This window comes from Squalius cephalus (assembly GCF_949319135.1).
Source record: "Squalius cephalus genome assembly, chromosome: 7".
NCBI lineage: Eukaryota > Metazoa > Chordata > Actinopteri > Cypriniformes > Leuciscidae > Squalius > Squalius cephalus.
The window spans coordinates 16,139,795-16,161,839 of record NC_137128.1 but is presented as its reverse complement, the minus strand read 5'-3'; the positions used below and the strand labels follow the sequence as shown (position 1 = coordinate 16,161,839).

The 22,045-nt window shown below is 37.4% G+C and overlaps 1 protein-coding gene across 2 annotated transcripts in view; it reads left to right on the top strand.

Annotated features, from left to right (window-relative positions):
- The window catches only part of pex5lb (peroxisomal biogenesis factor 5-like b), a 53,143-nt gene that overhangs the window by 18,218 nt on the left and 12,880 nt on the right, over window positions 1-22,045 (top strand). The window contains exons 2-8 of one of the 2 annotated variants that reach the window (XM_079876696.1): window positions 214-306; window positions 3,640-3,751; window positions 4,095-4,307; window positions 7,342-7,471; window positions 9,915-10,005; window positions 13,923-14,009; window positions 19,474-19,593. In XM_079876696.1, the coding sequence (XP_079732822.1) occupies window positions 214-306; window positions 3,640-3,751; window positions 4,095-4,307; window positions 7,342-7,471; window positions 9,915-10,005; window positions 13,923-14,009; window positions 19,474-19,593 (846 nt within the window). The remainder of the gene's footprint in view (window positions 1-213; window positions 307-3,639; window positions 3,752-4,094; window positions 4,308-7,341; window positions 7,472-9,914; window positions 10,006-13,922; window positions 14,010-19,473; window positions 19,594-22,045) is intronic. The other variant, XM_079876697.1, reaches the window with a different exon arrangement.

Here is a 22,045-nt window from a genome sequence, read left to right as displayed (position 1 = left end):
TGTGTCAGTTGGGTGAACTGTCATTTTTTTCAATTAACAAGAAATGGCTTTAAAAGCAAGAAAGAGGGATTTTTTTTCTTGAACGCCTGCAAATTGTCATTTCATTTGAATTGGTAATGCTTTATTAGTGTTTTTCAAGGAACCCACAGAATCGCTGCAAGAATTTGAACACAAACTGACTGACACAACTCACTGTTGATTTCACTGTTGTAGGAGAAAGACTCTAGGGCGGTTGCTTTGGTGCTGAAGGAGCTACCAAGTAAGGCATCCTCAGATGGAAAACCCCTGCTCACCGTGACAACCAAGGTGGGCTGAGCACATACACCCACCAACAGGGAACACCAAGCGTTAGTGTGACTGTGTGAATAAGTCAAGTAAACCCAAGAACAGGTGCACCCTGTTTTGAATATCCCTTAGTGTTACGTGACACACATGAGCCATGTGTGTGGAAGTGCTATAGTTGCTTCTTGTTGTCGAAAGCAAGCTGCTCTATGGGGTTCACACTAAATGATGTCATCAAGACCCATGGCAATGGGATGGTTCTTTGGGACCACTCAGTATTTCACGACACAAACGAGTGGCATTTGCTTTATGTGAGCGCTACTCTCCCCATAAACAGCTGCTGAATGTTCTGTTGCTTGAATTTTATTTCTGTTGTTGTCTTGGCTTTGATTCGCATGTTTGTGACCTGTTTTTTACTGAAGCCCGAGCTGCATGTTGATGTTACTTGCTGTTTGTTATTACATTGGGAATAATTTGTTTGTAGGAAGCAAATTAAATGTGGATTTTTGGGGATTTAGATTCTTGCTGCAATGTGGGGTGGCTTTTGTTATTTATTGTACCACCTCTCTGCAGTTACATGAAGTCAATAAATGGATGTCATTTTTGGCTGTCTATAAAAGGTTTACCCAAATGTTGAAGGATTTTGTTATTTGGAGGGCTTGGTTCTATTCCACTGAGGATGTGGCAGAGAGCCATGCATTTCTCAATACATTGTGATGAGCTGCTCAATGGGGAATTTACTGCCAGTTACTGCTGAGATTGCGTATTGTGAAAATGGGCTGAAAAACACATCTCATCCTTTACCAAAGACCAAGTGAAATTGAAAGTAATTGGTGAAGTCATGTACGATTTAGACTGAATTTTGGACTCACAAATACACATTTTCAGAATTCAATGACCTATTTACTTAAGGAACTATGAAAATCAAATAGCAGTGCAAACATGCACAAATCTTTAATGCTGAGCTTGGTTGTGGTGGATGCATCAAACTACCACAGTCTGACACACTTTACTTGAACTCCACCACTATATATATATATATATATATATATATATATATATATATATATAGCCTACATATGATTTATATATTTTTAAACACCCTTCTCAATCATTGGGTCATCACATGCACAAAAATCCCTTTTAAATCAAATTCTATTTACTGGCTTTTTTTCTGTGGGTGGTCACAGCACAGTTGTAATATGCCAGACAAATAGCATTGGGTTTTGGGAATAAGGCACAATCTATAGCCTAATTTGCATAGAAAAGAGGTTTGATTGTGCTGAAAAGAATGGCCATAAACACCTGTACATTTATTTAAACTGGGTTGCGTGTGGCTAATCAATAAATCAGTGATATACTAATTAAGAAACACTGAAATAATAAGCAGAAGTGGTGGAACTTTTTAGTGAATTCAACCTGGAGTGTTAAAAGATGGGTTTGGTGCTTGCAGTATCTCCAGATGGACCACATGGTGTTCTTTACTCATTACCAAGGCTGATAAATGGATTTGATTGTGTGCCCCCTATATCGATTCTTTATGACCTCAGTTATGAAGTGAGGGACACTCTTAGTGCTGACCTGTGTCAAGAGCAATTGTTTTCTAAGCAATTTAACCATTCTTGACAGCCATGAATTTTACCATTGTATTATTTCCAAAGAAATGTGTTCAAAATGTGTGTCACACTCACAACCTGCAACACAATAGAATAATAGATTCATTGTTATATGTATTGTACAAATTGCATGTAATTTTTTTTAAATCAATACATTATATTTATGAAAAAATATATGTTAAAAGTCTGTTACTGTATTGTATCACTGAGATGTATTATGCCTGATTGTACAGTGGATGTCTAATTTTTGGTTACTATTTAAACTGTTACTACCATCCACAGGTAATAAGACAAGCTGAGATTAGATGATTTACTGTAAAGGATAGAAATCTCAGTTTTAATTATTTCATTTTCTCACTGCAATGAGCATTTAATATAATGATGTAACATTTATGGAGATAACTGGCAATTATTGGATTGGAGACATGAAGGTGTTAGGGAAACTAAAGCTAAGAACTACTTTAAATGTACGAGTCTTTCAACGTCTGTGGATGAAACTTTTCTTTAACAGTTAGCGCTTTGCTAAGGCACTAGATTAAGCTTGCAAAATGAAAACTAAAGTGCAGTCGCGTTTACTGCTGTTCAGCGAATTGTCAAGGGTGAAATACAGTAATTTAAAATGGAATCCATGTAATTGGGAATTCTGCTTGAAGGCGAAAGTTTTCCCCACACAGATTTCACAAGTAGGTCACACGAATTGCCGCTTTGACTATTAGAAAACTACTTGATTTTTTACTTCTGTGTGAGCTGAGCTGCATATATAGCTACACTATTGACAATATTGCCTGCAAAAATTTTGCTAATGTGACCTTATCTGTTTAATTTGACCATTTTGAACTGTGAATATTGGCGTCGTCAGGGGGGCAACCAGGATCATTGTTCCGGGCCCTGTGATGACTTTATTTTACAGTGTCATTGTTACATATGTTACGTGTAGTTACTATAGTAATAACTATTAATTATGCATAATTACATGCAATAGTAAGTACATGAAGTTACTTAATATTACTCAGTACTTAAATGTATAATTACAGTGTAACAAAGACACCTTAAAGTGTAAGCACTTAATTTTAAGGTGTCCTTGTTACAATGTAATTATATAATTAAGTACTGAGTACCGTAATATTAATTAAAAACATGTACTTATTATGGAGTTAGGATTAGGGTTTTGTGTAGGGGTAGTTGCATGTAATTTGTACAATTTACTGTTAAGACAATAGTAAGTACTTGCAACGTGTAACAAAGACGCTATGAAGTAATGAATTATTATGAATATTTTCATGATTAAGAAAAAATACACAGTAAAGTGATTTTCTCTAACTTTCAATCAGGCACATATAAAGTACCTATTAAAAGCTCTCAGCCATTGGAGTCGCATGGGGTCTACTGCATAGCATCTTGCACAACAACTGTATCTACCAAAAGGGGCTAACTGGTCCATGCTAACCAGGCAATCTAGGATTTTTAGAATCAGGATCAGAATCAGGATTTTTAGGGAAATCAACCTACAAATGGTTTACTTATAGCCTATTAAGCAGAGAAAAAGTATTTTAGCAGTAGCTAAACAACAAAGATGGGAGGGATCAAGGAACAAGGACATGCGAATAATTAGAAATAAAACTGAACTTGACCAGAAACATAAAACAGGAAACAAAATAAAGATCTACAAAAATGTTACAAATAAGATAAATGCGGAAATGGGTGCACTTAAAGTGAAATATGTTTGTTTAATGTGTTACAGCTGTGCAGTGAGCAGCAAGAGAGCCGTCCGTTACTGAGCCCATCCATCGATGACTTCCAGAGTGAGAGCAAGAGTGATGGAGCCACACGGCCAGTCACCTCCAACACAGCAGGTTCCCTCATAATTACTGCTCTGTCATCTGTTCCTCCTCTCTCATCTGTTCTTCTTCTCCTCTTCTATCCCATAGCCGTTAGGCACCAAGTTTTCTGTCCCAGATTTCAGTGCTAGTTTGTTTACATAATGCAGTTTCACTGTTAGTGTTCCTTGGCATTTACTCTGTCAAAAAGCAGTTTTTTTAGGTATCAGGTAATCACTTTTTATGTTTGATAATTGCATATTAAATAAGAATAGAAGTTTTAAAGGAATATTTCATCCATAAATGTGTTCCTGGCTAATATAGGTTTTCATTTTGAGTGACTTTTGTTGGTAATGTTTTGTTCCTCCACGTGCTCTAGTCTTGTCCACAGCGCTAGACCTGGTGGACTTGAGCGAGCCGTGCGAGAGAAGGTGGAGCTGGGACAGGCGGAGTCCCTGTGGGTCTCGTAAGAACGGTTTCTCTAAGAGTAGCCTTCGCAAGAAGAAGACGGAAGAGACGGAGCTGATCCAGGTGGAGACAGAGACATCATCCCCCAGCCGTTCGAACCCTGAAAGAGTCTCATTAGATTCAGGTATTTTGCTTGTTAAATAAAGATTCTTTTATAATGTTGATGAAATTAACCGTAAGTCAATTAAGTTGTCAATTATGGCATGTTTTAAAAGGTTCCCAGGACTTCTTTTTGTTGTATACATATTATGACAGAAAAAAATTGTGTCTCTGAAGTGCAGAAACTTCACTTTTAATGGGATAGTTCACCCAAAAAGGAAAATTCTGTAATGATTTACTCACCCTCATGTCATTCCAAACCCATAAAACTTTGGTTTGTATTCAAAAAACAAATGAAGATATTTTTAACGAAACCCGAGAGATTTCTGTCCCTCCGCTGAAAGTCCATTCCACTAAATCTTCTGAAGAGTCACGATCGCTTTATATGATGATCAGATCATTTAGGCTTTTATTCATAAATATGGTGTTATATAACAATTATTTCATGATGTTTTATGTACTTTTTGAAGCATCAAAGTGTAGGTGGAAAGGAGGGATAGAGGGATAGAAATCTCTCAGGTTTCATTAAACACATTTGTGTTTCAGAGATGAACAATATTGTTTTTGGATGAACTATCCCTTTCAGGTGCAATTACATTAGTCAGAAGAATTTTCCTATCGTATTGACGTCACTCTCTTAATACTAACAGTCGAAGTGAAAAGTTGGCAGTATTGTGCCATTTCAAAAGGTATTTATATTTGTTATCTTTTCACAGTGAGTGCATCTCAATCAGCTCTCTAGTTCAGTAGTCAGGGCCCTGATCAGGAAGTTATAACTTTTTATCAGGTTATAGCATAGAACTTTTTATAAGACAAATTGTCTTTTCAAGACATGAAACTTTTTTTATCATGTGTCAGCATAAACACATATTAAAATAGACAGGTAGTGAACACATCCAGTCAATATTTATAATTAATATTCGTCTTAAATGTTGTAAGGATATGTGTTTACAAAGTGTTTACACAGCATAATAAAAATATCAAAAAGTAATGATCATATCATGTTGTCATTCTGCCTGTATTAATCTTAAAGGGTTAGTTCACCCAAAAATGAAAATTCTGTCAGTAATTACTCACCCTCATGTTGTTCCAACCCCGTAAGACCTTCGTTCATCTTCGGAACACAAATTAAGATATTTTTGATGAATCTGAGCTATGTCTCACTCCTCCATAGGCTGCTATGTGACCGAAACTTGCTGGCCCAGAAAAGTTATTAAAGAGATCGTTAATATAGTCCAAGTGACTCCAGTGGCTCAATCTTAAGTATATCAAGCGACGAGAATACTTTTTGTGCGCAAAAACAAACAAAAATAACGACTTTATTCCACTTTTCATTTCCTTCTCTCTGGGCCTCGTAGTGTTTTTGCGCTGCGCGTCTGTGTACACGTCATCACGCATCACACACATGACCGGCGTCGGCCAATAGTGAGCCTACGTGGTGACGTGTAACACAGACGCGCTGCGCAAAAAGACTACGCGAACCAACTAGAGGCCGAGAGAGAAGGAAATGAAAAGTGGAATAAAGTCGTTATTTTTGTTTGTTTTTGCGCACAAAAAGTATTCTCGTCGCTTGATATACTTAAGATTGAGCCACTGGAGTCACTTGGACTATATTAACAATCTCTTTAATAACTTTTCTGGGCCAGCAAGTTTCGGTCACATAGCAGCCTATGGAGGAGTGAGACATAGCTCTGATTTCATCAAAAATATCTTAATTTGTGTTCCGAAGATGAACGAAGGTCTTACGCGGTTGGAACAACATGAGGGTGAGTAATTACTGACAGAATTTTCATTTTTGGGTGAACTAACCCTTTAATGTGTGCTAAAGGATTATAGGTTCCCCAGTCTTCACTCAGAGGGTACTGAGACTGATTTATACTTCTGCGTCGGACCTGCGCCGTAGCCTGTACGCATTGGTTTTCATTTATACTTCTGCGAACTTCTGTTGACGTTCAATTACACATGCAGAGGGAGTATGTGAAACCCGAGGGAGGGGTTCTAGCAGACCAATCACAGCGCTTGCGGTCTGCATAGAATAGACGCGTTGTTACATTTTTGGAGAGGTGCACGTCAGGGTACGCCGAAGGGTACGCGTGCTACACACAGCCTACGACGTAGCTACGGCGGGAGATCGACGTAGAAGTATAAATTGGGCTTTAGTGTTGAATGTACAATCTGGTACGAAACAAATTTCTGAAAGATTGGGCAATATCATATTATTATGATTATGATCACCCTGGGTTACCCAGATGCCCTTGAAATTGTAGCTGTATGTTCCTACCATGAGCAAAACGTTAATTCGTGAAACTGTATAACCTATTAGGAAAGTTGTCCATTATAATCTATAAAAAGAGGCCTGGATTTGTGAAATTGATTTAAGTATAGAGTTATTTTAATCAGTTTAAGAGGTGCTTATGATTAAACTTACAGCTCATTTAATCCAGGCTCTCAGTGTAATTAGATTTTTGCCCTTTGTTGTCTGTTTTTTAATGCCCTCTGCCACTTCATCAGGAAGCAGTTACTCTACTCTTTAGCATCCGCATTAGCATATCATTGGATGTAATGTGGTGGAACTGAATTGGTGGAAAATCGTGGAAATTGTTTAAACACACCAAAACTGTGGATTTCACGACATTGCTGCCCCAAGTAGAAATGTATTCTTTTTTTATTTGTCTCAAGTTCATGCTAGAAATGGTTTAATACGAAACTCTACACAGGCTTATCTTAATCCTCTGGAAAGCATTACACAACTTGCACTGTAAAGTTCATTTCCAGTAGATTACGCATTAAGCTACTGTAAGCTAAACCATTGCCATGTTTTCCCAGTTGTGCTAAATTTATCACTCCACAGTCCGACTGCTTTATTCAGTTGCCAGCTGCAGACTGTAGCCTGGCTGAGATAAGCAAGCCTTGAGCTATAAGATGTATCCTTATCTGCCGCTGGTTAGCCTTAATCTACCTTTTTGCACCGATATGTTGTTTCATTGAAAACATAGTGTTTATGACAGCCTGTCATTTTTATTACCCATCTCACTGCATGCTAACCGCCCTGTCTCCAGTGAGCAGCTCACCCTTGGAGAAATGGGAGGAGGTGAGCCTTCACCCAGACAGTGCCTTGAACGGAGGGCGGAAGTGGAGATATGAGAGGAAGAGGTGCACATCCAACCATTCATCCACTGAGCTTTTGTGGTACGGTCAGGTTTGCATCTCATCGTTAATGTGTCATCTTGGTGTCCTAACCAGGCGATTAGCGATTAATGTTGAGTCACAACACATGCTCTTCTGGAGCCAGTACAGATCAACTTTATGCTGCTTAGTAGCATAAAACAAATAGTCGCCACATTTGACATTTTATTGCCCAAATTGCCTTTGAATGTCAGCGTGTGCTCATCATGCACGAACTAGATCAACTAAATCAAACAGTGTTTATTAATAATCCAACTAAGAACATGTAGGAGATCATAGGAGTAATACTGTTTATCTATCATAAACAACACAAAGTACTAACAGTAACCGACAAGGGACTGAACTACTCTGGGGGTATAAATACACCGGGCAAACAAGGGAACTAAACTAGACACAGGTGACAGCAATATGTAACTTTAGAAACCAATGAGGACACAATCAGTAACCAAGGAAACCAACGCTGCGTCCGAAATCGAATACTTCCCTACTATATAGTATGCGGAAAACAGTACAGCCATAGAGTAGTATGTCCGAATACATAGTATTTGAAAAACAGTAGGTGAAAAGTACCCGATTGACCTAATACTTCCAGCAGGATTCTGAAGTACACATTCAATGGACACTTTACTATCCCATGAGGCCACGGGAGAGGATTTATGCATGGCAGTGAAGCAGGTAGATCATAGGGCTGGACGATTAATCGAAAAGTAATCGAAACCGAAATTCAGAACCTCTAACCGACATGATTTTTATTTTTTAAATGCCATTTGACGCCGTTTTAAACTAATACGCTGATTGTAACACGCACACAGACAGTAGCTCGCACATCAAGTGCAGTTTGCAAGCACAATGAACGATTTAGGAGCTGTTATCTTTATTTATACAATCTGGATACTCAGTATTGCTATAGGGTGATTGCATGTTTTACACAGTTTGTTGTACAGGTAATTTAACCACCGTTCTTATGTGCTGCTACACACACATACAGACAGCACACTAGCCCCAGAGGCGAGATCACTTTTGCTTGTGTCCTCACGAAAGTTTGTCAATTGTATGTCTTTTGAGGCTTGCCAGTTTGAACATTCAAGACTATCAGATGTGTATCATTACATTGAACTACTGCGCGGATACATTATGGCACACAAACACTCGTACAGACAGACGTGAAAAAGATTGCGTGCACAGAGAAACATTCAGGAGCGCAAGAACTCATTGTCAATGCTGTCCTGTGATTTATCTCTAGAGTAGCTTAGAAACTCAACAGTTATAACATAGATTTTTATCATTTTGAAGTAACAACCCACAGCTTCAGAATTAAGAGAGGCGGTATGACTAATTCACACTCGCAATCGCTCTATCATTAATGCATTCAAATAAATGTACTGTGCTACTTTATCTGTATCTGATTTACAACGAGCAGAAATCTGTTAGAAATGTTATGACCCATAGACATATGAACTGCTGAAAGTGAGCTGTAATGTCGGAGCAAAAGCACTGTGGGCAACCATGACGTTTGTCATAGCTCTGCACAAGGCGATCCAAGTTCGAGTCCCGGTTCAAGGTTCGGGCTTTCTCAAGCTAACATAAGAGCTCGTTTCATTCAATTATTTTAAAATCACAAAGATAAGAAATGCACTCTTTCATTAGAAAAAAAAAATCCCACCTTTAATAGTTGAGCATATTTACAGTACAAACCTTGTCAGTGAACTACGAGGGCAAAAAAATTCATTAATTAATCATAATAGCTGTAAATTATTCAATTAGGCGAGATTTCGCTTTTAGGTCATATCGTCCTGCTCTTGTAGGTCACGTGACAGTATCAACATGGCGGATGTAGTGTGTCCGAATTTCATTCGTGCTACACATATTCATACTATAGAACATAGATTTTTAATGATTGTAAAGTTAGTTTTACAGTACGCGGACAGTACGCGATTTCAGACGCACCGCAAAACTAAACAGAGCGGGGAAACAGAAACTAAAGGAAACAGAACAGAATGTCAAAATAAAAGACAACAGAACGGAACATACACCTGATATTAAATTAGATTTAATGAGCCGTTTTAAAAAGATCATTAACATAATTAGACCTGAAAAAAAAGTTTGTACAGCTGTATCACTCACTGAATGCTGCATTATATATGAAATGTTTTTGAATACATCAAAAACATCAGCATTATAAATGGATGTGAATATTTAATATTCATTTGACATATTTTATCATTTTTTCCTCAAATGTTTTTGACACCCTGAGTTAAGGAGTTTAGGGGGGTAAATACATCAATTCGTTATAAAAGATAAGTCAACAAAATGCATTTTTAATAGTATCATCATTTATCATGGATATATAATTCAATTTAGATTGTTTAAATTGAGTTGCCTCTGTGCATTATTGTTATTAATGAAAGCAATAATATCATTATTCTCTGCATTTTGTCCTTTTCAGGTCTGCAGACTTTAAAACAGATTTCTCTAACAGGCATAGTGCCCTGGAGCTCAGCATGAGCACGGAGTCAGACCCCGGGCCGGCCCCTCAGGTACAGACTAATGATACTTTGATCTCATGTAAAAGACAACAGCAGCTTTCAGTATTGATCACCATCTCCTCTCACACACACTCAGAAAATGTCTCCTATGTGCACTTAAAATGGTACAAACCCTTTTCACTGAGGCCTTCTGGGGACAGAATTGTTCCATTAGATTAAAAAAAATCTAAAACTGGAGGTATTAAACTGCAAATAGTGAGGAGAGGCACCTGAGGAAAGGCACATACATCTTTGTATATGACAGGTACAGAATGATACTATAAAAGGCCTTCCGTGTTTCTAAGGTGCAGTTATTATGAAGGACAGGATTTTTACCATCATGTACCCTTTGTCTGGGTGTGCGTCAGAAATATGTTTTTGTCAGATTTGTCAGGAATGATTTCCTCTTTGTGTAAGAGTAAGACAGGCTCTGTTTATTTGTTAGATATTAGTAAGGATTCAATTATAGCAACACTACTAAACCATTATATTGCCCACAACTTTAATTCTGCCTATTGAAGTACTACTGTATACTGAGTGAGTACAGGGGTATACAGTGGCCCCAGAAAGTATTTAATAGCTAAAATTACTAAATGTCACTGCATTAGATAACAAAATCTTAATGAAATGCAGCACAAGTACACTTTTCAAGGAAAACATTTCACGAAAATATTTGTTAGGCTCTACATGATTAAACAATAGATATACCGTTCAAAATTAAGAGTATTTGGACACTATCTGCTTGTCTAACATAACAACTGTTTCACACCACAAGCATCAGCTAGGCATCCTTTTTCACTGCCCATGTTAACAAAATGAGCGTTCACATCGAAAGCATGACATTGAAAGATATACCGTACATCATATACATGCAAACACAGGAGAGCGAAATTGCAAGCGCATACAATGAAGTTTTGTCTTTGTATGTAAATGTTTCACTGCTTAACATTCACCTCTGATCATGGCCAAAAACATCTGACCAAAAGATTAACGTATATAAACGTCACAAAACCAAAAAATAGCCTTAATCAAAAAAAGTACGAACTTCAAAGCTGCGTATTTGCAGTGTTGTGGGAAATTGGTAGATAGAATAGTAGCACTGTTGGTGGCAACACATAAGTAATGTAAGTTACTTTGTTTTCCCATTTATTGACTGATAGCTCTCCTGTGCCCATGTTGGGAGAAATCAGGAGTATGTGCAGAGGTGTAAACATGATGGATATTTTCACGAGTTAACACTTACAAATAATCAGATAGAATGAAACGTATGCATACTTAGCATGCTGTCCAAGGGGAGGGCTCCGAGCTTTTCGAATCGAATTTTGTCCCGAACCCAGAGTGCCTAAAGTATATATATATACTTTATGTATTTAATCTCACTTTAGTACCCAATGTGTTTACTGCTGTCCTTCGATGATCCAATTCATGTTCAATGTTTGCCTTTTTTTTATTGCTAAAGTAAGAGTATTAAACTTTTTTTCTCCTGCATCCCTTTCTTCTTTAATCCAGAATGGCAGCACAGCTGAAAGATTTGTTTGAGCTGCGCCCTCTAATTTACAGGCTTGAATTTGCATTTCCTTCAGCCTGAGGCTTATTCATTTCACTTTTGATGTAAAAAGGCCTTTACATTTGCCAAAAATATAACTTTTGTTATTAAAAAACAACTGGGCCCAGGTTAAAAAGTAACACAAAAGTAACGTAATGCATTACTTTCTATAAAACGTAACTAAGTAACACAATATTTTTTAGGGAGTAAAGCAATATTGAAATGCATTACTTTTAAAAAGTATCTTTCCCCAACACTGCATAGTAGTATAGGTAGTAATTATATATACATATGTATACAGTGCCCTCCACAATTAATGGCACCCCTGGTAAATATGATCAAAACTGGCTGTAAAAAATAAATCTGCATCGTTTATCCTTTTGATCTTTCATTCAAAAAATTTGCAAAATTCTAACCTTTCATTTAAGTAAAAGAATTGAATGTGGGGGGGAAATCACATTATGAAATAAATGTTTTTCTCCAAAACACGTTGGCCACAATTATTGGCACCCTTTTATTAAATACTTTTTGCAACCTCCTTTTGACAAGATACCAGCTCTGAGTCTTCTCCTATAATGCCTGATGAGTTTGGAGAACACCTGACAAGAGATCAGAGACCATTCCTCCATACAGAATCTCTCCAGATCCTTCAGATTCCCAGATCCATGTTTGTGCTTTCTTCTCTTCAGTTCACTCCACTCATCAGGTCAGGGGACTGGGACGGTCATGGCAGAAGCTTCATTTTGTGCTCCGCAACAAATTTTTGTGTTGATTTTGATGTTTGTTTTGGATCGTTGTCCTGATAGAAGATCCAACCACGGCCCATTATAAGATTTCTAGCAGAAGGCGTCAGGTTTTGATTTTTTATCTGTTGATATTTGATAGAATCCACGATGCCATGTATCTGAACAAGAAGTCCAGGACCTCCAGCAAAAAAATATGCCCACAACATTAAAGATCCAATGGTATATTAAATTGTACACATGGGGTACTTTTTATCCTTGTGTGCACCAAACCCATCTAGCGTGTTTGCTGGCAAAAAGCTCTTTTTTTAGTCTCATCTGACCACAGAACCCTGTGCCGTTTGAAGTTCCAGTCATGTCTGACAATTAAATTTGTTGGAGTTTGTTTTTGGATGAGCGAGGAGGATTTTTCTTGAAACCCTCCCAAACAACATGTGGGGATGTAGGTTTTTTTTTTTTTTTTTTTTTTTTTTTTTTGGCTTTCTGACCCCAAGACTCAACTAATCTCTGCAATTCTCCATCTGTGATCCTTGAAGAGTCTTTGGCCACTCAAACTTTCATCCTCGCCGTGCATTAAGACAGTATAGACACACGTCCTGGCAGATTCGTAACATCTTTAGTTGATTGGAACTTCTTAATTATTGCCCTGATGGTCAAAATGGGGATTTTCAATTCTTTAGATATTTTCTTACAGCCACTTTCTATTTTGTGATGGTCAACAATCTTTTGCTGCGCATCAGAACTATATTCTCTGGTTTTACTCATTGTGATGGATGATTAAGGGAATTTGGCCTTTGTGTTTCCTCATATTTAAACTCCTGTGAAACACGAAGTCATAGCTGGACAGTTTCATATTCCTAGTCACCCTGGTGTACTAAAAAAGGTAAATATTAATGGGAATATACTTCAGAGATATTTTACTCGTAAAAAATTCTAGGGGTGCCAATAATTGTGGCCAACGTGTTTTGGAGAAAAACATTTATTTCATAATGTGATTTTACCCCCCAATTTCAATTCTTTTACTTCAATGAAAGGTTACAATTTTGTACATTTTTTGAATGAAAGATCAAAAGAATAAACGATGCAGATTTATTTTTTACAGCCAGTTTTGATCATATTTACCAGGGGTGCCATTAATTGTGGAGGGCACTGTATATGTATATATATTTTTTATATTGTAGAATTTATTTATTAAAAACATAACCCCTGAGCATGATATCTTGTTTTGGGGAGCTAAAAATAACTAGTACCCCTGTGATTACTCTGCTAGCACACCTGTGTTTACCTGTGAGGAACTGTCTTCATATACAGCCACTAAACATCACATTGAATCCAGATGGCTAAATTTAATTCCCAATATGCAGGTTTTGTTAGTTTTAGACATATTCCTTCTGAAAAAGGGTCTAGCATCATTCGTTTGCAGATGCCTCTTGGTTTGATAGTTTATCATCCCATATATATTTTAGTGTGGTCCATTTTAGTGTCCAAATACTTTTTGAGGCCACTGTATACTAAAAAATTAATATTGGCCATAACTTTAAGGTTGCCTATTCAGCATGATCTGAGGACAAAACAGTGTTAGTGAGTGACTGCTTGTTGACCTTGTCTGCATATGTGTGTATGACCATCTGTGTGCGCAGCGGCAGAGGCCCCAGCTGGGTGGCACTTTACTGGGGAGACAACACTCATTAGAGGAGGAGTTTGTTCGAGCCAAGGCTGCTGTGGAGGTGAGACCAAGTCCCTACAACACACACACACACGCGCGCGGTCACACAAGTAAAACACATATATTTATTTGAAAAGTTTGGAAAAAGTCTTCTCTGCTGCCACAGTAATCTTCATACCTCAGGCCTTATTCACAGCGTATCTGGCCACCTGGGAATTGCAGTTTCTTGCATTCTGTAAGGTCAGCCTCTCCCTGTAAGTTAAGACTGCATAATTGGTGTATTTTTAGCTGAAGAGTGCAGCATCAACACAAATGACATCTCTCTTTGTGATTATGTCAGCTCTTACCTCTCTAGTCTCTAATTCAGAGATGCTTATTGGGCCGTAATATTCATAAGACATCCATTTTAAAGTGATGTGCTCAGTAAAGTAGCTATATTTAACAGTGACACTGTCAATATCCTGATGCAAACTGTCTGAAGTTTTCTGTACTTCCCTTGCATGAAACTACTGTACCTTTTGTAGCAATCTCTACTGCATCAGCTATAAAATAGTAAGGTTAAATATTTGAAGCATATTTCTGTTGTGAAACATATATTTTATCAAACAATTCTTATCGTTATATTATATCTACAGTTGAAGTGCCTTTTTTTAGTATTAAAATGTTTTGAAGAAAAAAAGCCTCATTAAATTCCCTATTAGGAAAAACCTTAAGTAGTTTGGTATAATAATTTATTATTATTTCTTCTGATTTTAGCCGTTAATTCAGTCCTTGTTAATTTTTTTAAAACTTTCAGTTGACTGATATTTATTTAAGATATTGATCATTGGCAACAAGTAAAAAGGCTATATAACCCATAAATGGTACAAGGAATACCTACAAGAGAAGAGTGGTTTGAAATAGTAACAGAGAAATTAAAAAATGGAAAGATTCACATATATACTTAGGCTGCAAAAGAAAACCTTTGAGAACAAGTGGAGAAAATGGTCAGCTATCTCCTCTGCAAATTAGATGATTGCATTTGAAAGTGAATGAGTGTATTATGATGTAATGTACTGGTGAACTGACTGAAGGATTATATGTAATAATGTATGGCAACTTTGTGTTTTTTTATATGTATGTTGTTCCTCTGTTCTTTACAAAAGCAATAAATAATAAGTATTAAAGTATAAAAATAAAACAAAAAAAAGGTTCAGTTATATTTTTTATGTCGGAGTGCTCCCACAGGGCAATATCTCCAACAATATGCAAAAAACTTCAAAAATCAAAGTCACGTTTTGCATGTTGTGTGGTAACCAACATGTATAAACATGCGAAATACATAAAACAGGAAATGAAATCAAATAGAGGATCCTTAATAATGTAAATCATTTATACATATAAAAAATTATTTACAACTTAAAAAGAAAAATAATAACAATTAAGATGTGTACATACACTCACGAGATTTTGTAAGGATGTTTTGTAAGGATGCTATATTATTTTTCCTTCATTACACAATGCACGTGACATTTTTAGTCACTATATATTTAAACTTTTCTTAAAACTTGTGGAAAAGTTTTTTTTTTCGAAAATCAAACATGAAACCAACACAAATACAACACAAATAGAACTTGCACATGTTTTAAATTAGATTTTCAAAAAGATTTTCCTTATCCTTTATCAAGGACTCATAGCTCTTGAGTAATTGCTACTAAAGCTGGTGCATATTTTAAACTGAAACAGAGATTAAATCCTTTTAATTGTTAAGCTAAAGCACAGGCTGTCTGTGCCAGTGGGTGATTATTTGAGTACAGATGAATGACTCTAGAGATCCCTTGCGGTGTTGCATCTGCATGGCCTCTTCATCACGACGACAGAGCTGAAAAAGAAAACGCAGACAATCTAGGAAGAGATTGATCATCCATATTCTATTGGGCCATTTATTTATATGATTTATCCCAGTGTATCAATCATACCAATGGAAAAACATCAATGCGTACGTGACTGTCTGTTGTAACGTGGTCGTGTGCGGCTTGCAGGATTTTCTGTGATTAATTGTCCCGTCCAGCGCGTGCCTTCATCGCAGATGCAACACCCTCCCCTCATTTCCCCTTAATGCAAACACTCAGTGAATCAACTCTTGGACGACAGTTGAAGCCTAAGCAATTGTTTGTGCGTTGCAAGATTAATTTGAGCTGCCTAGAAACATAAAAAAACCCAATATACTCAGTAAGTTGTGCTAAGAACTGTGATATTCAAGCTGTACTGTTAAGGGAGCCAAAGTAAGCAAACAAAGAATGCTAGATGGAACACAGACTAGCAAACTATGCACAAATGCACAGATAGATAAACATGTCTTTTAGATCAGTGTCATGGGTGTGTTAAATAGGGTGTGAATAGAGTTGAATAGGGTGTGAATCCTCATTCTTGGAGGTGATGCTTGGAGGTGATACCTTTGTCATGATCAGAAGCATTTGGTGAAACATAAATGGGACTGTGACAGTGACTGTCTTTACATGCACAAGAATATCCCAATATTATTCAGAATTTGATCATATCCCAATATTTATATGTGATAACATGTCAATCCGTTAACTGATTAAACTGATATTCACGTTTCTAGAAATCTGAATAGAACAGGTGGCATATGCCAGAATTCTGTCATGTAAACACCTTATTCTGAATTATGCATGTAATTGAAGATTCCTTACTGTATCTGTGCAAGTTCAAACGAAAGTAATTCTTAGTCCTGTGTGATACTGACAGGAATCAATAGAGGAAAGACCATTTTTGGAGTATTTTGGAACTTTATAAGAATCTCATGATGGTCCAATACTTTGCTTTCCAGCTTCTTCAGTGTTTCCAGTAGAGAATAAGGAAACTAATGATGTGGTTTGTATATTCGGAATACGCTGATCCCATACTGTATATACAGGGATATTACAGTAACTGCGGATATAACCCACTTTTGCAAAATTATGTGATGTAAAATAAGGTGTGGTGTCTCAAAAGGATAAGAACATCTCACACACACACACACAGAGAGAGAGAGAGAGAGAGAGAGAGAGAGAGAGAGAGAGAATTTAGGGTCAGTAAGATTTTTTTAAAGAAATGAATATGCCTACTTTTATTCAGCAACAATACATTAAATTGATCAAAAGTGACAGTGAAGACAAGACGTACGTTGTTACAAAAAAAAAAAAAAATCTCTTTCAAATAAAAGCTGTTCTTTTGAACTCTCTATTCATCAGAGAATCCAGATGATAATATATGAATTATATTCGGTTCCAAAACCGATCATCCCGATCTCACAAAGTTCTGTTATAATCAATGAAGCTGTCTATATTGCTCATTGAATCTCTTATACATAATGTCTATGTTCTGACTAACTTAAAGCTACACTGTGTAACTTTTTTAGTTGATTATTAGCAAAAAACACTTAGTTCTTTCAAAAATATATGTGCTCATTAATGTATAATTACTTCTTTCAAGTAATAAAGTATTCTCGTAAGTTTATAATCTGCCATTGAAAGTACATACGGGTGAGGGGTTCAAATGCCGGTCGCCATGTTGCCCCTCCATCTTGAAACTACATTGGCCAAAGAGGGACATACAAGCTTCGCCTTTTGCGTTTTTACACGCAGTGGCACAGTGACGAATGTGAGAGGGAGATTACTCGCGACTGCCGGCAGATTTGAAATAATACGGCCACCGTAGGAGTTAAAATGCCTTTGGAATGGGAGGGGCTAGAAAGTAATATTTAGTTAGTAGTCATATACAATTTCACCGCTAGATGGGAGTAAATCCTACACAATGTAGCTTTAAACACCTCTGATTGGCCATTGCATTCAAGAGATCAACGGACATGTATGTGATTTGCTACAATGACTCAATGCGGCATCATAAATAGAAAGTTTGACATTCTCCAGAGCACAAACTGGAGCATTTGCAAAATCTGTTTTACCAATATTATATTTTTACAGTTTCAACTAAGGGGGCTATTGTTTTTGTTTGAGGGTGCTTATAGCACCCTCTAGCACCCCCATAGAACTGGAGTAAGACTGCTAAAAATTTAGTTTTGCCATCACAGGAATATATTACTTATTTATTCCTGTCTCCTGACGTGTTCCTGTTCTAAAACTGTCATTTTAAATGGTAGTATTTCAATGTCATTGTTCCTGTCTTCCTGTGTGTTGTAGTTCATGTTTTCCTTTTTCTCGTTTCAAGTTAATTGCTATGGTTACTAATCGTTTTCACCTGTGTCTTGTTTAGTTTTACCTGTGTATTTATAAGCCCTCATTTCGATCAGTGCTTTGTTTGGTATTGTCTTTAGTCAAGTCAAATCAAGTCACCTTCATTTATATAACGCTTTTAACAATATAGATTATTTCAAATAAGCTTTACAGTGATGATAGGAAATGAAAGTAACAGAGATTGTTTTGGCTTTACAGCAGCTCTAGAATAAAGTTGTCCAGCTAAAGTTAGTTTTGATTGATTCACTTACGTTGCAAAGATCATTAGTTATTAACTTAGGGGCCGCTAACACGACACCGTTCTAACAGAAAACCCTTAACGCGCTCTGGCCGTTCATTCGCACAACAACAGTGGCTGGTGGCTCGAGAACACAAACCTTGAAAATTTTAGAAAAAAGGTTATCTCTGCACAAACGCGAACCTGTGAAAACGCTAACGGCGTGCACATGCATATTACATGTTTAGTCTATAGTTATGCGCGTACTGTATATGTGCGCAGGCGTGTAGTGTTTCTTTACAAATTGACCTCAACAAATTACTTGTCTGGCCTTAAAAATGTATAAATACTATTTTTTTTATTGCTAATTATCTTTATTGTGTGTAAAGCTGTTATGTTTATCCTTCTCCTGACGTGTTCCTGTTCTAGTTAATTGTTGTTAAGAAAACTAAATGTAGATCATCTTCATCTCTTCATCTCTTCCTTGCCTGCCTATATATTATATATATATATAAGAGAGTCCTTTACGATACCTTTCTCTGCAGTCAATAATGGACTGTAACTGGAATCTGCTTTTAACTGATCATACCTGATCTGACACATAAAACTCAGAGTATAAATATACACATATCTATACATTGTGCACCACTTCTGCTGACCTCACAGATTGATAAGAATTAGATACTGTATGAAAGCTGAGAGGTCTTCTGGTAATGCAATCGCAAATGTGCTTCTGGCAAATGATATTCTGGTGAATCCATGAAGATGAATATAGCATGTTGACCTTTTGGCCTTGCTGCTTAAAATTACAGTGCAGCTTTTGTAACCAAAAACAATATGTCCTCATAAAACTGGAGCACGATTGTGTGCCTGGCTAGTCCTATGTGGACCAATTAAAAACACAGAGCAATTCATATGCTATGAAGTCTATCCTTTATATTCCCTGCTGGGACAAGAAAAAAAAATATATAGATGCCAAACAACATCTCTCTGTAATGCTGTACAGGGTCTTGTTTTGTATGATATTCCAATATTGGCTGTGTCCTAAAGGGCTGTGTAACTGTCTCCCACAGTCAGACACTGAGTTCTGGGATAAAATGCAGGCCGAGTGGGAAGAGCTGGCACGGAGGAACTGGTTGGAGGACGCTGACAGTGAAGGCCCGATTCCACCCAACTTCTCATCCACTGAAAAGGTATTCTCAGCCAATCAAAATGCTCTACATCAGTTGTTCTCCACCACAGGGCCAGGGCCCTTATACCTGTTTTCCACCAATATAGTTTGCGTTCTGGAGCCAGAGCCTATTCTCGGCCGTGCAGTGGTGCACTTCTTTGCTGTTCACGGTACCGGGAGTTATTCTAGCTTATATTGACAGGCAGCTCGCATAAACTGCCGGTACTATCATCTGTTGTTTTTGGAGGTATTTTGAAACCCGCTCTCTCGCACACTGGGCCTCTTTCGCGCACAGAGTTTTATATGTTTAGATATAAAGAGTAATGTAGTGCAACATTATTACATTTCTTAACGAGACTGCCAGGACTCCCAGAAGATTCTGTTGACTAAGTAACTTTGTAAGTACATGTCACGTAACTCTGTTTTAAAGGGACCAACAAAATAAAGTGAAACCGACTGCCATAGAAAGTGACAACATACACAAATCCCCCCCGCGCGCTCCATTCAAGACCAGCAAGTTTTTAGGGCCAGAGCTAAAACATTCTGTCTGGCCCAGAACCCCCTTTTCTACAGTGGAAATGCACAGAACTGTTCAAGAGCGAACAAAGGCCGGGAACCTGCACCGGGACCATATTGGTGGAAAAGGGGTTCTAGAGGGCCGCAGCAAACTTCCAAAGGGCCTTATGGCTCGTTTCCACTGAGCGGTACGGTACGGTACGGAACGGTACGCATTTATTTGCGTTTCCACTATCAAAAGTTGTGAATGGTACCAAAATGCCGAACCGTACCGTACCACTTTTTTGGTACCCTTCCAAGGTGGAGCTAGACTCACTGCAGGACGTTGATTGGTTGACAGAGAATCGTCACTTGCGCGGGCTACAAGGGGAATGACAACATAAGAAGCGCCATTTTTTAATACAGTTTAATATAATACTACTGTTACTGTGTCACGAAATGTAATTTTAAGAGTTTTTCAGGCGAGAATGTAGTTGTTTAAAGCTCAAATCTGTGGTTTATTTATAAAGATGATTTTTTTTCCCCGGTTGTGAGATCCATGCGATCAGCGGGCGCTCGGCGCTCATGTTTCCCGGCTGGATGAGCCTTTCCTCGGCTAGTTCTTCTGACTTTCGCCGCTGACTCCGACGGTAGAGGTTAAACATGAGATATAATTTGTCTTGTGTAGACCTAACGGGCGATCTTTGGTCTCGTGAATATATAATTCGTTCCCTGTCAATCGTTTTGGCTGAGGGCTAAGTTTAGTTTCATATTATAGGCTATTTGTATTTAACTTTACTGTTGTAATGTTAGACTAGAGCGCTGCATTTGGATATTTGACTGAATTGTTTGCTTTATTTCTTATTGTATAGCTTCTTATACCTTTTACTTAAACTTTTATATTGGCTATTATTGATAAAACTGAAATTTTACAAAAAGAAATATGGTTTCTTGTCATTTTTTTATTACAAGATTATCACTGATATTTATTGCAACATTTGTACAAATGCATATATTGCCTGGAATATGTGTACTTTTTTTTTTTTTTTTTTAACGAAAAGAGGTAACGTTAGGGTTGTGTTTTAAATTTCGAATAGAATAACGTATAACGTGCAGTGAATAATCAATATGCGTTGTGCATGAACCACATTTGTGTCCCTATAATGTTTTAATTTATTTAGATGAAAACGAAAATAGGCAGAGTGGTGTTTTAGAACATATTTCGTTTTATTGTTACTTAAAATGTACATACAGAGTAACAGAGATAACCGGAGTAGCAGAGCGAGCTGAGTGACGCTTTTAAGAACGCGCTGTACCATTTGCATGTAGGAGTCGCACATGGCAAGTACAAACTTTGCGTACTTGATATTGAGAAAAGCCTAATGTCGGCGCTTGTCTTCTTGTGACAAACATGTCGAGGAGCAAGAACAAGATCTGCTGTATGTCATCCATTGTAGTTTACTATGTTCTTCTTCGTGCGAAAATGACGTCGATCGAAACACCACGCCTATCAAGTAAGGGTACTGTTGGCAGTGGAAACGCTAGCCAGATCATGGTTAACAGACCCGAACCGTACTGTACTGTACCGTACCGTACCGTACTGCTCAGTGGAAACGAGCCATTAGACTGACTTAAAAGTATTTATATATATATAATTTTAAGTTATGTTTCTGGCCTTTTTGTGCCTTTATTGGATAGGACAGTAGACATTTTTGACAGGAAAGCATGGGGTAGAGAGAAAGGGGTACAGGATCGGCAAAGGACCTCGAGCTGGGAATCGAAAAAACTAAAATCTCCTAGCCTATATTGGGTCTTCAAGGCAAAAGTTTGAGAACCACGTTATGTTGCAGCCAATAAGAACACTTTAATTGTATTGTACACTGTAACTCTTAGTTCAATAGTTTAATAATCACTGCTGTGAGCTTGTAAGATCTGCTGCTGCATGATCAGACATACATAAATCCCATAGCAGATCTAGG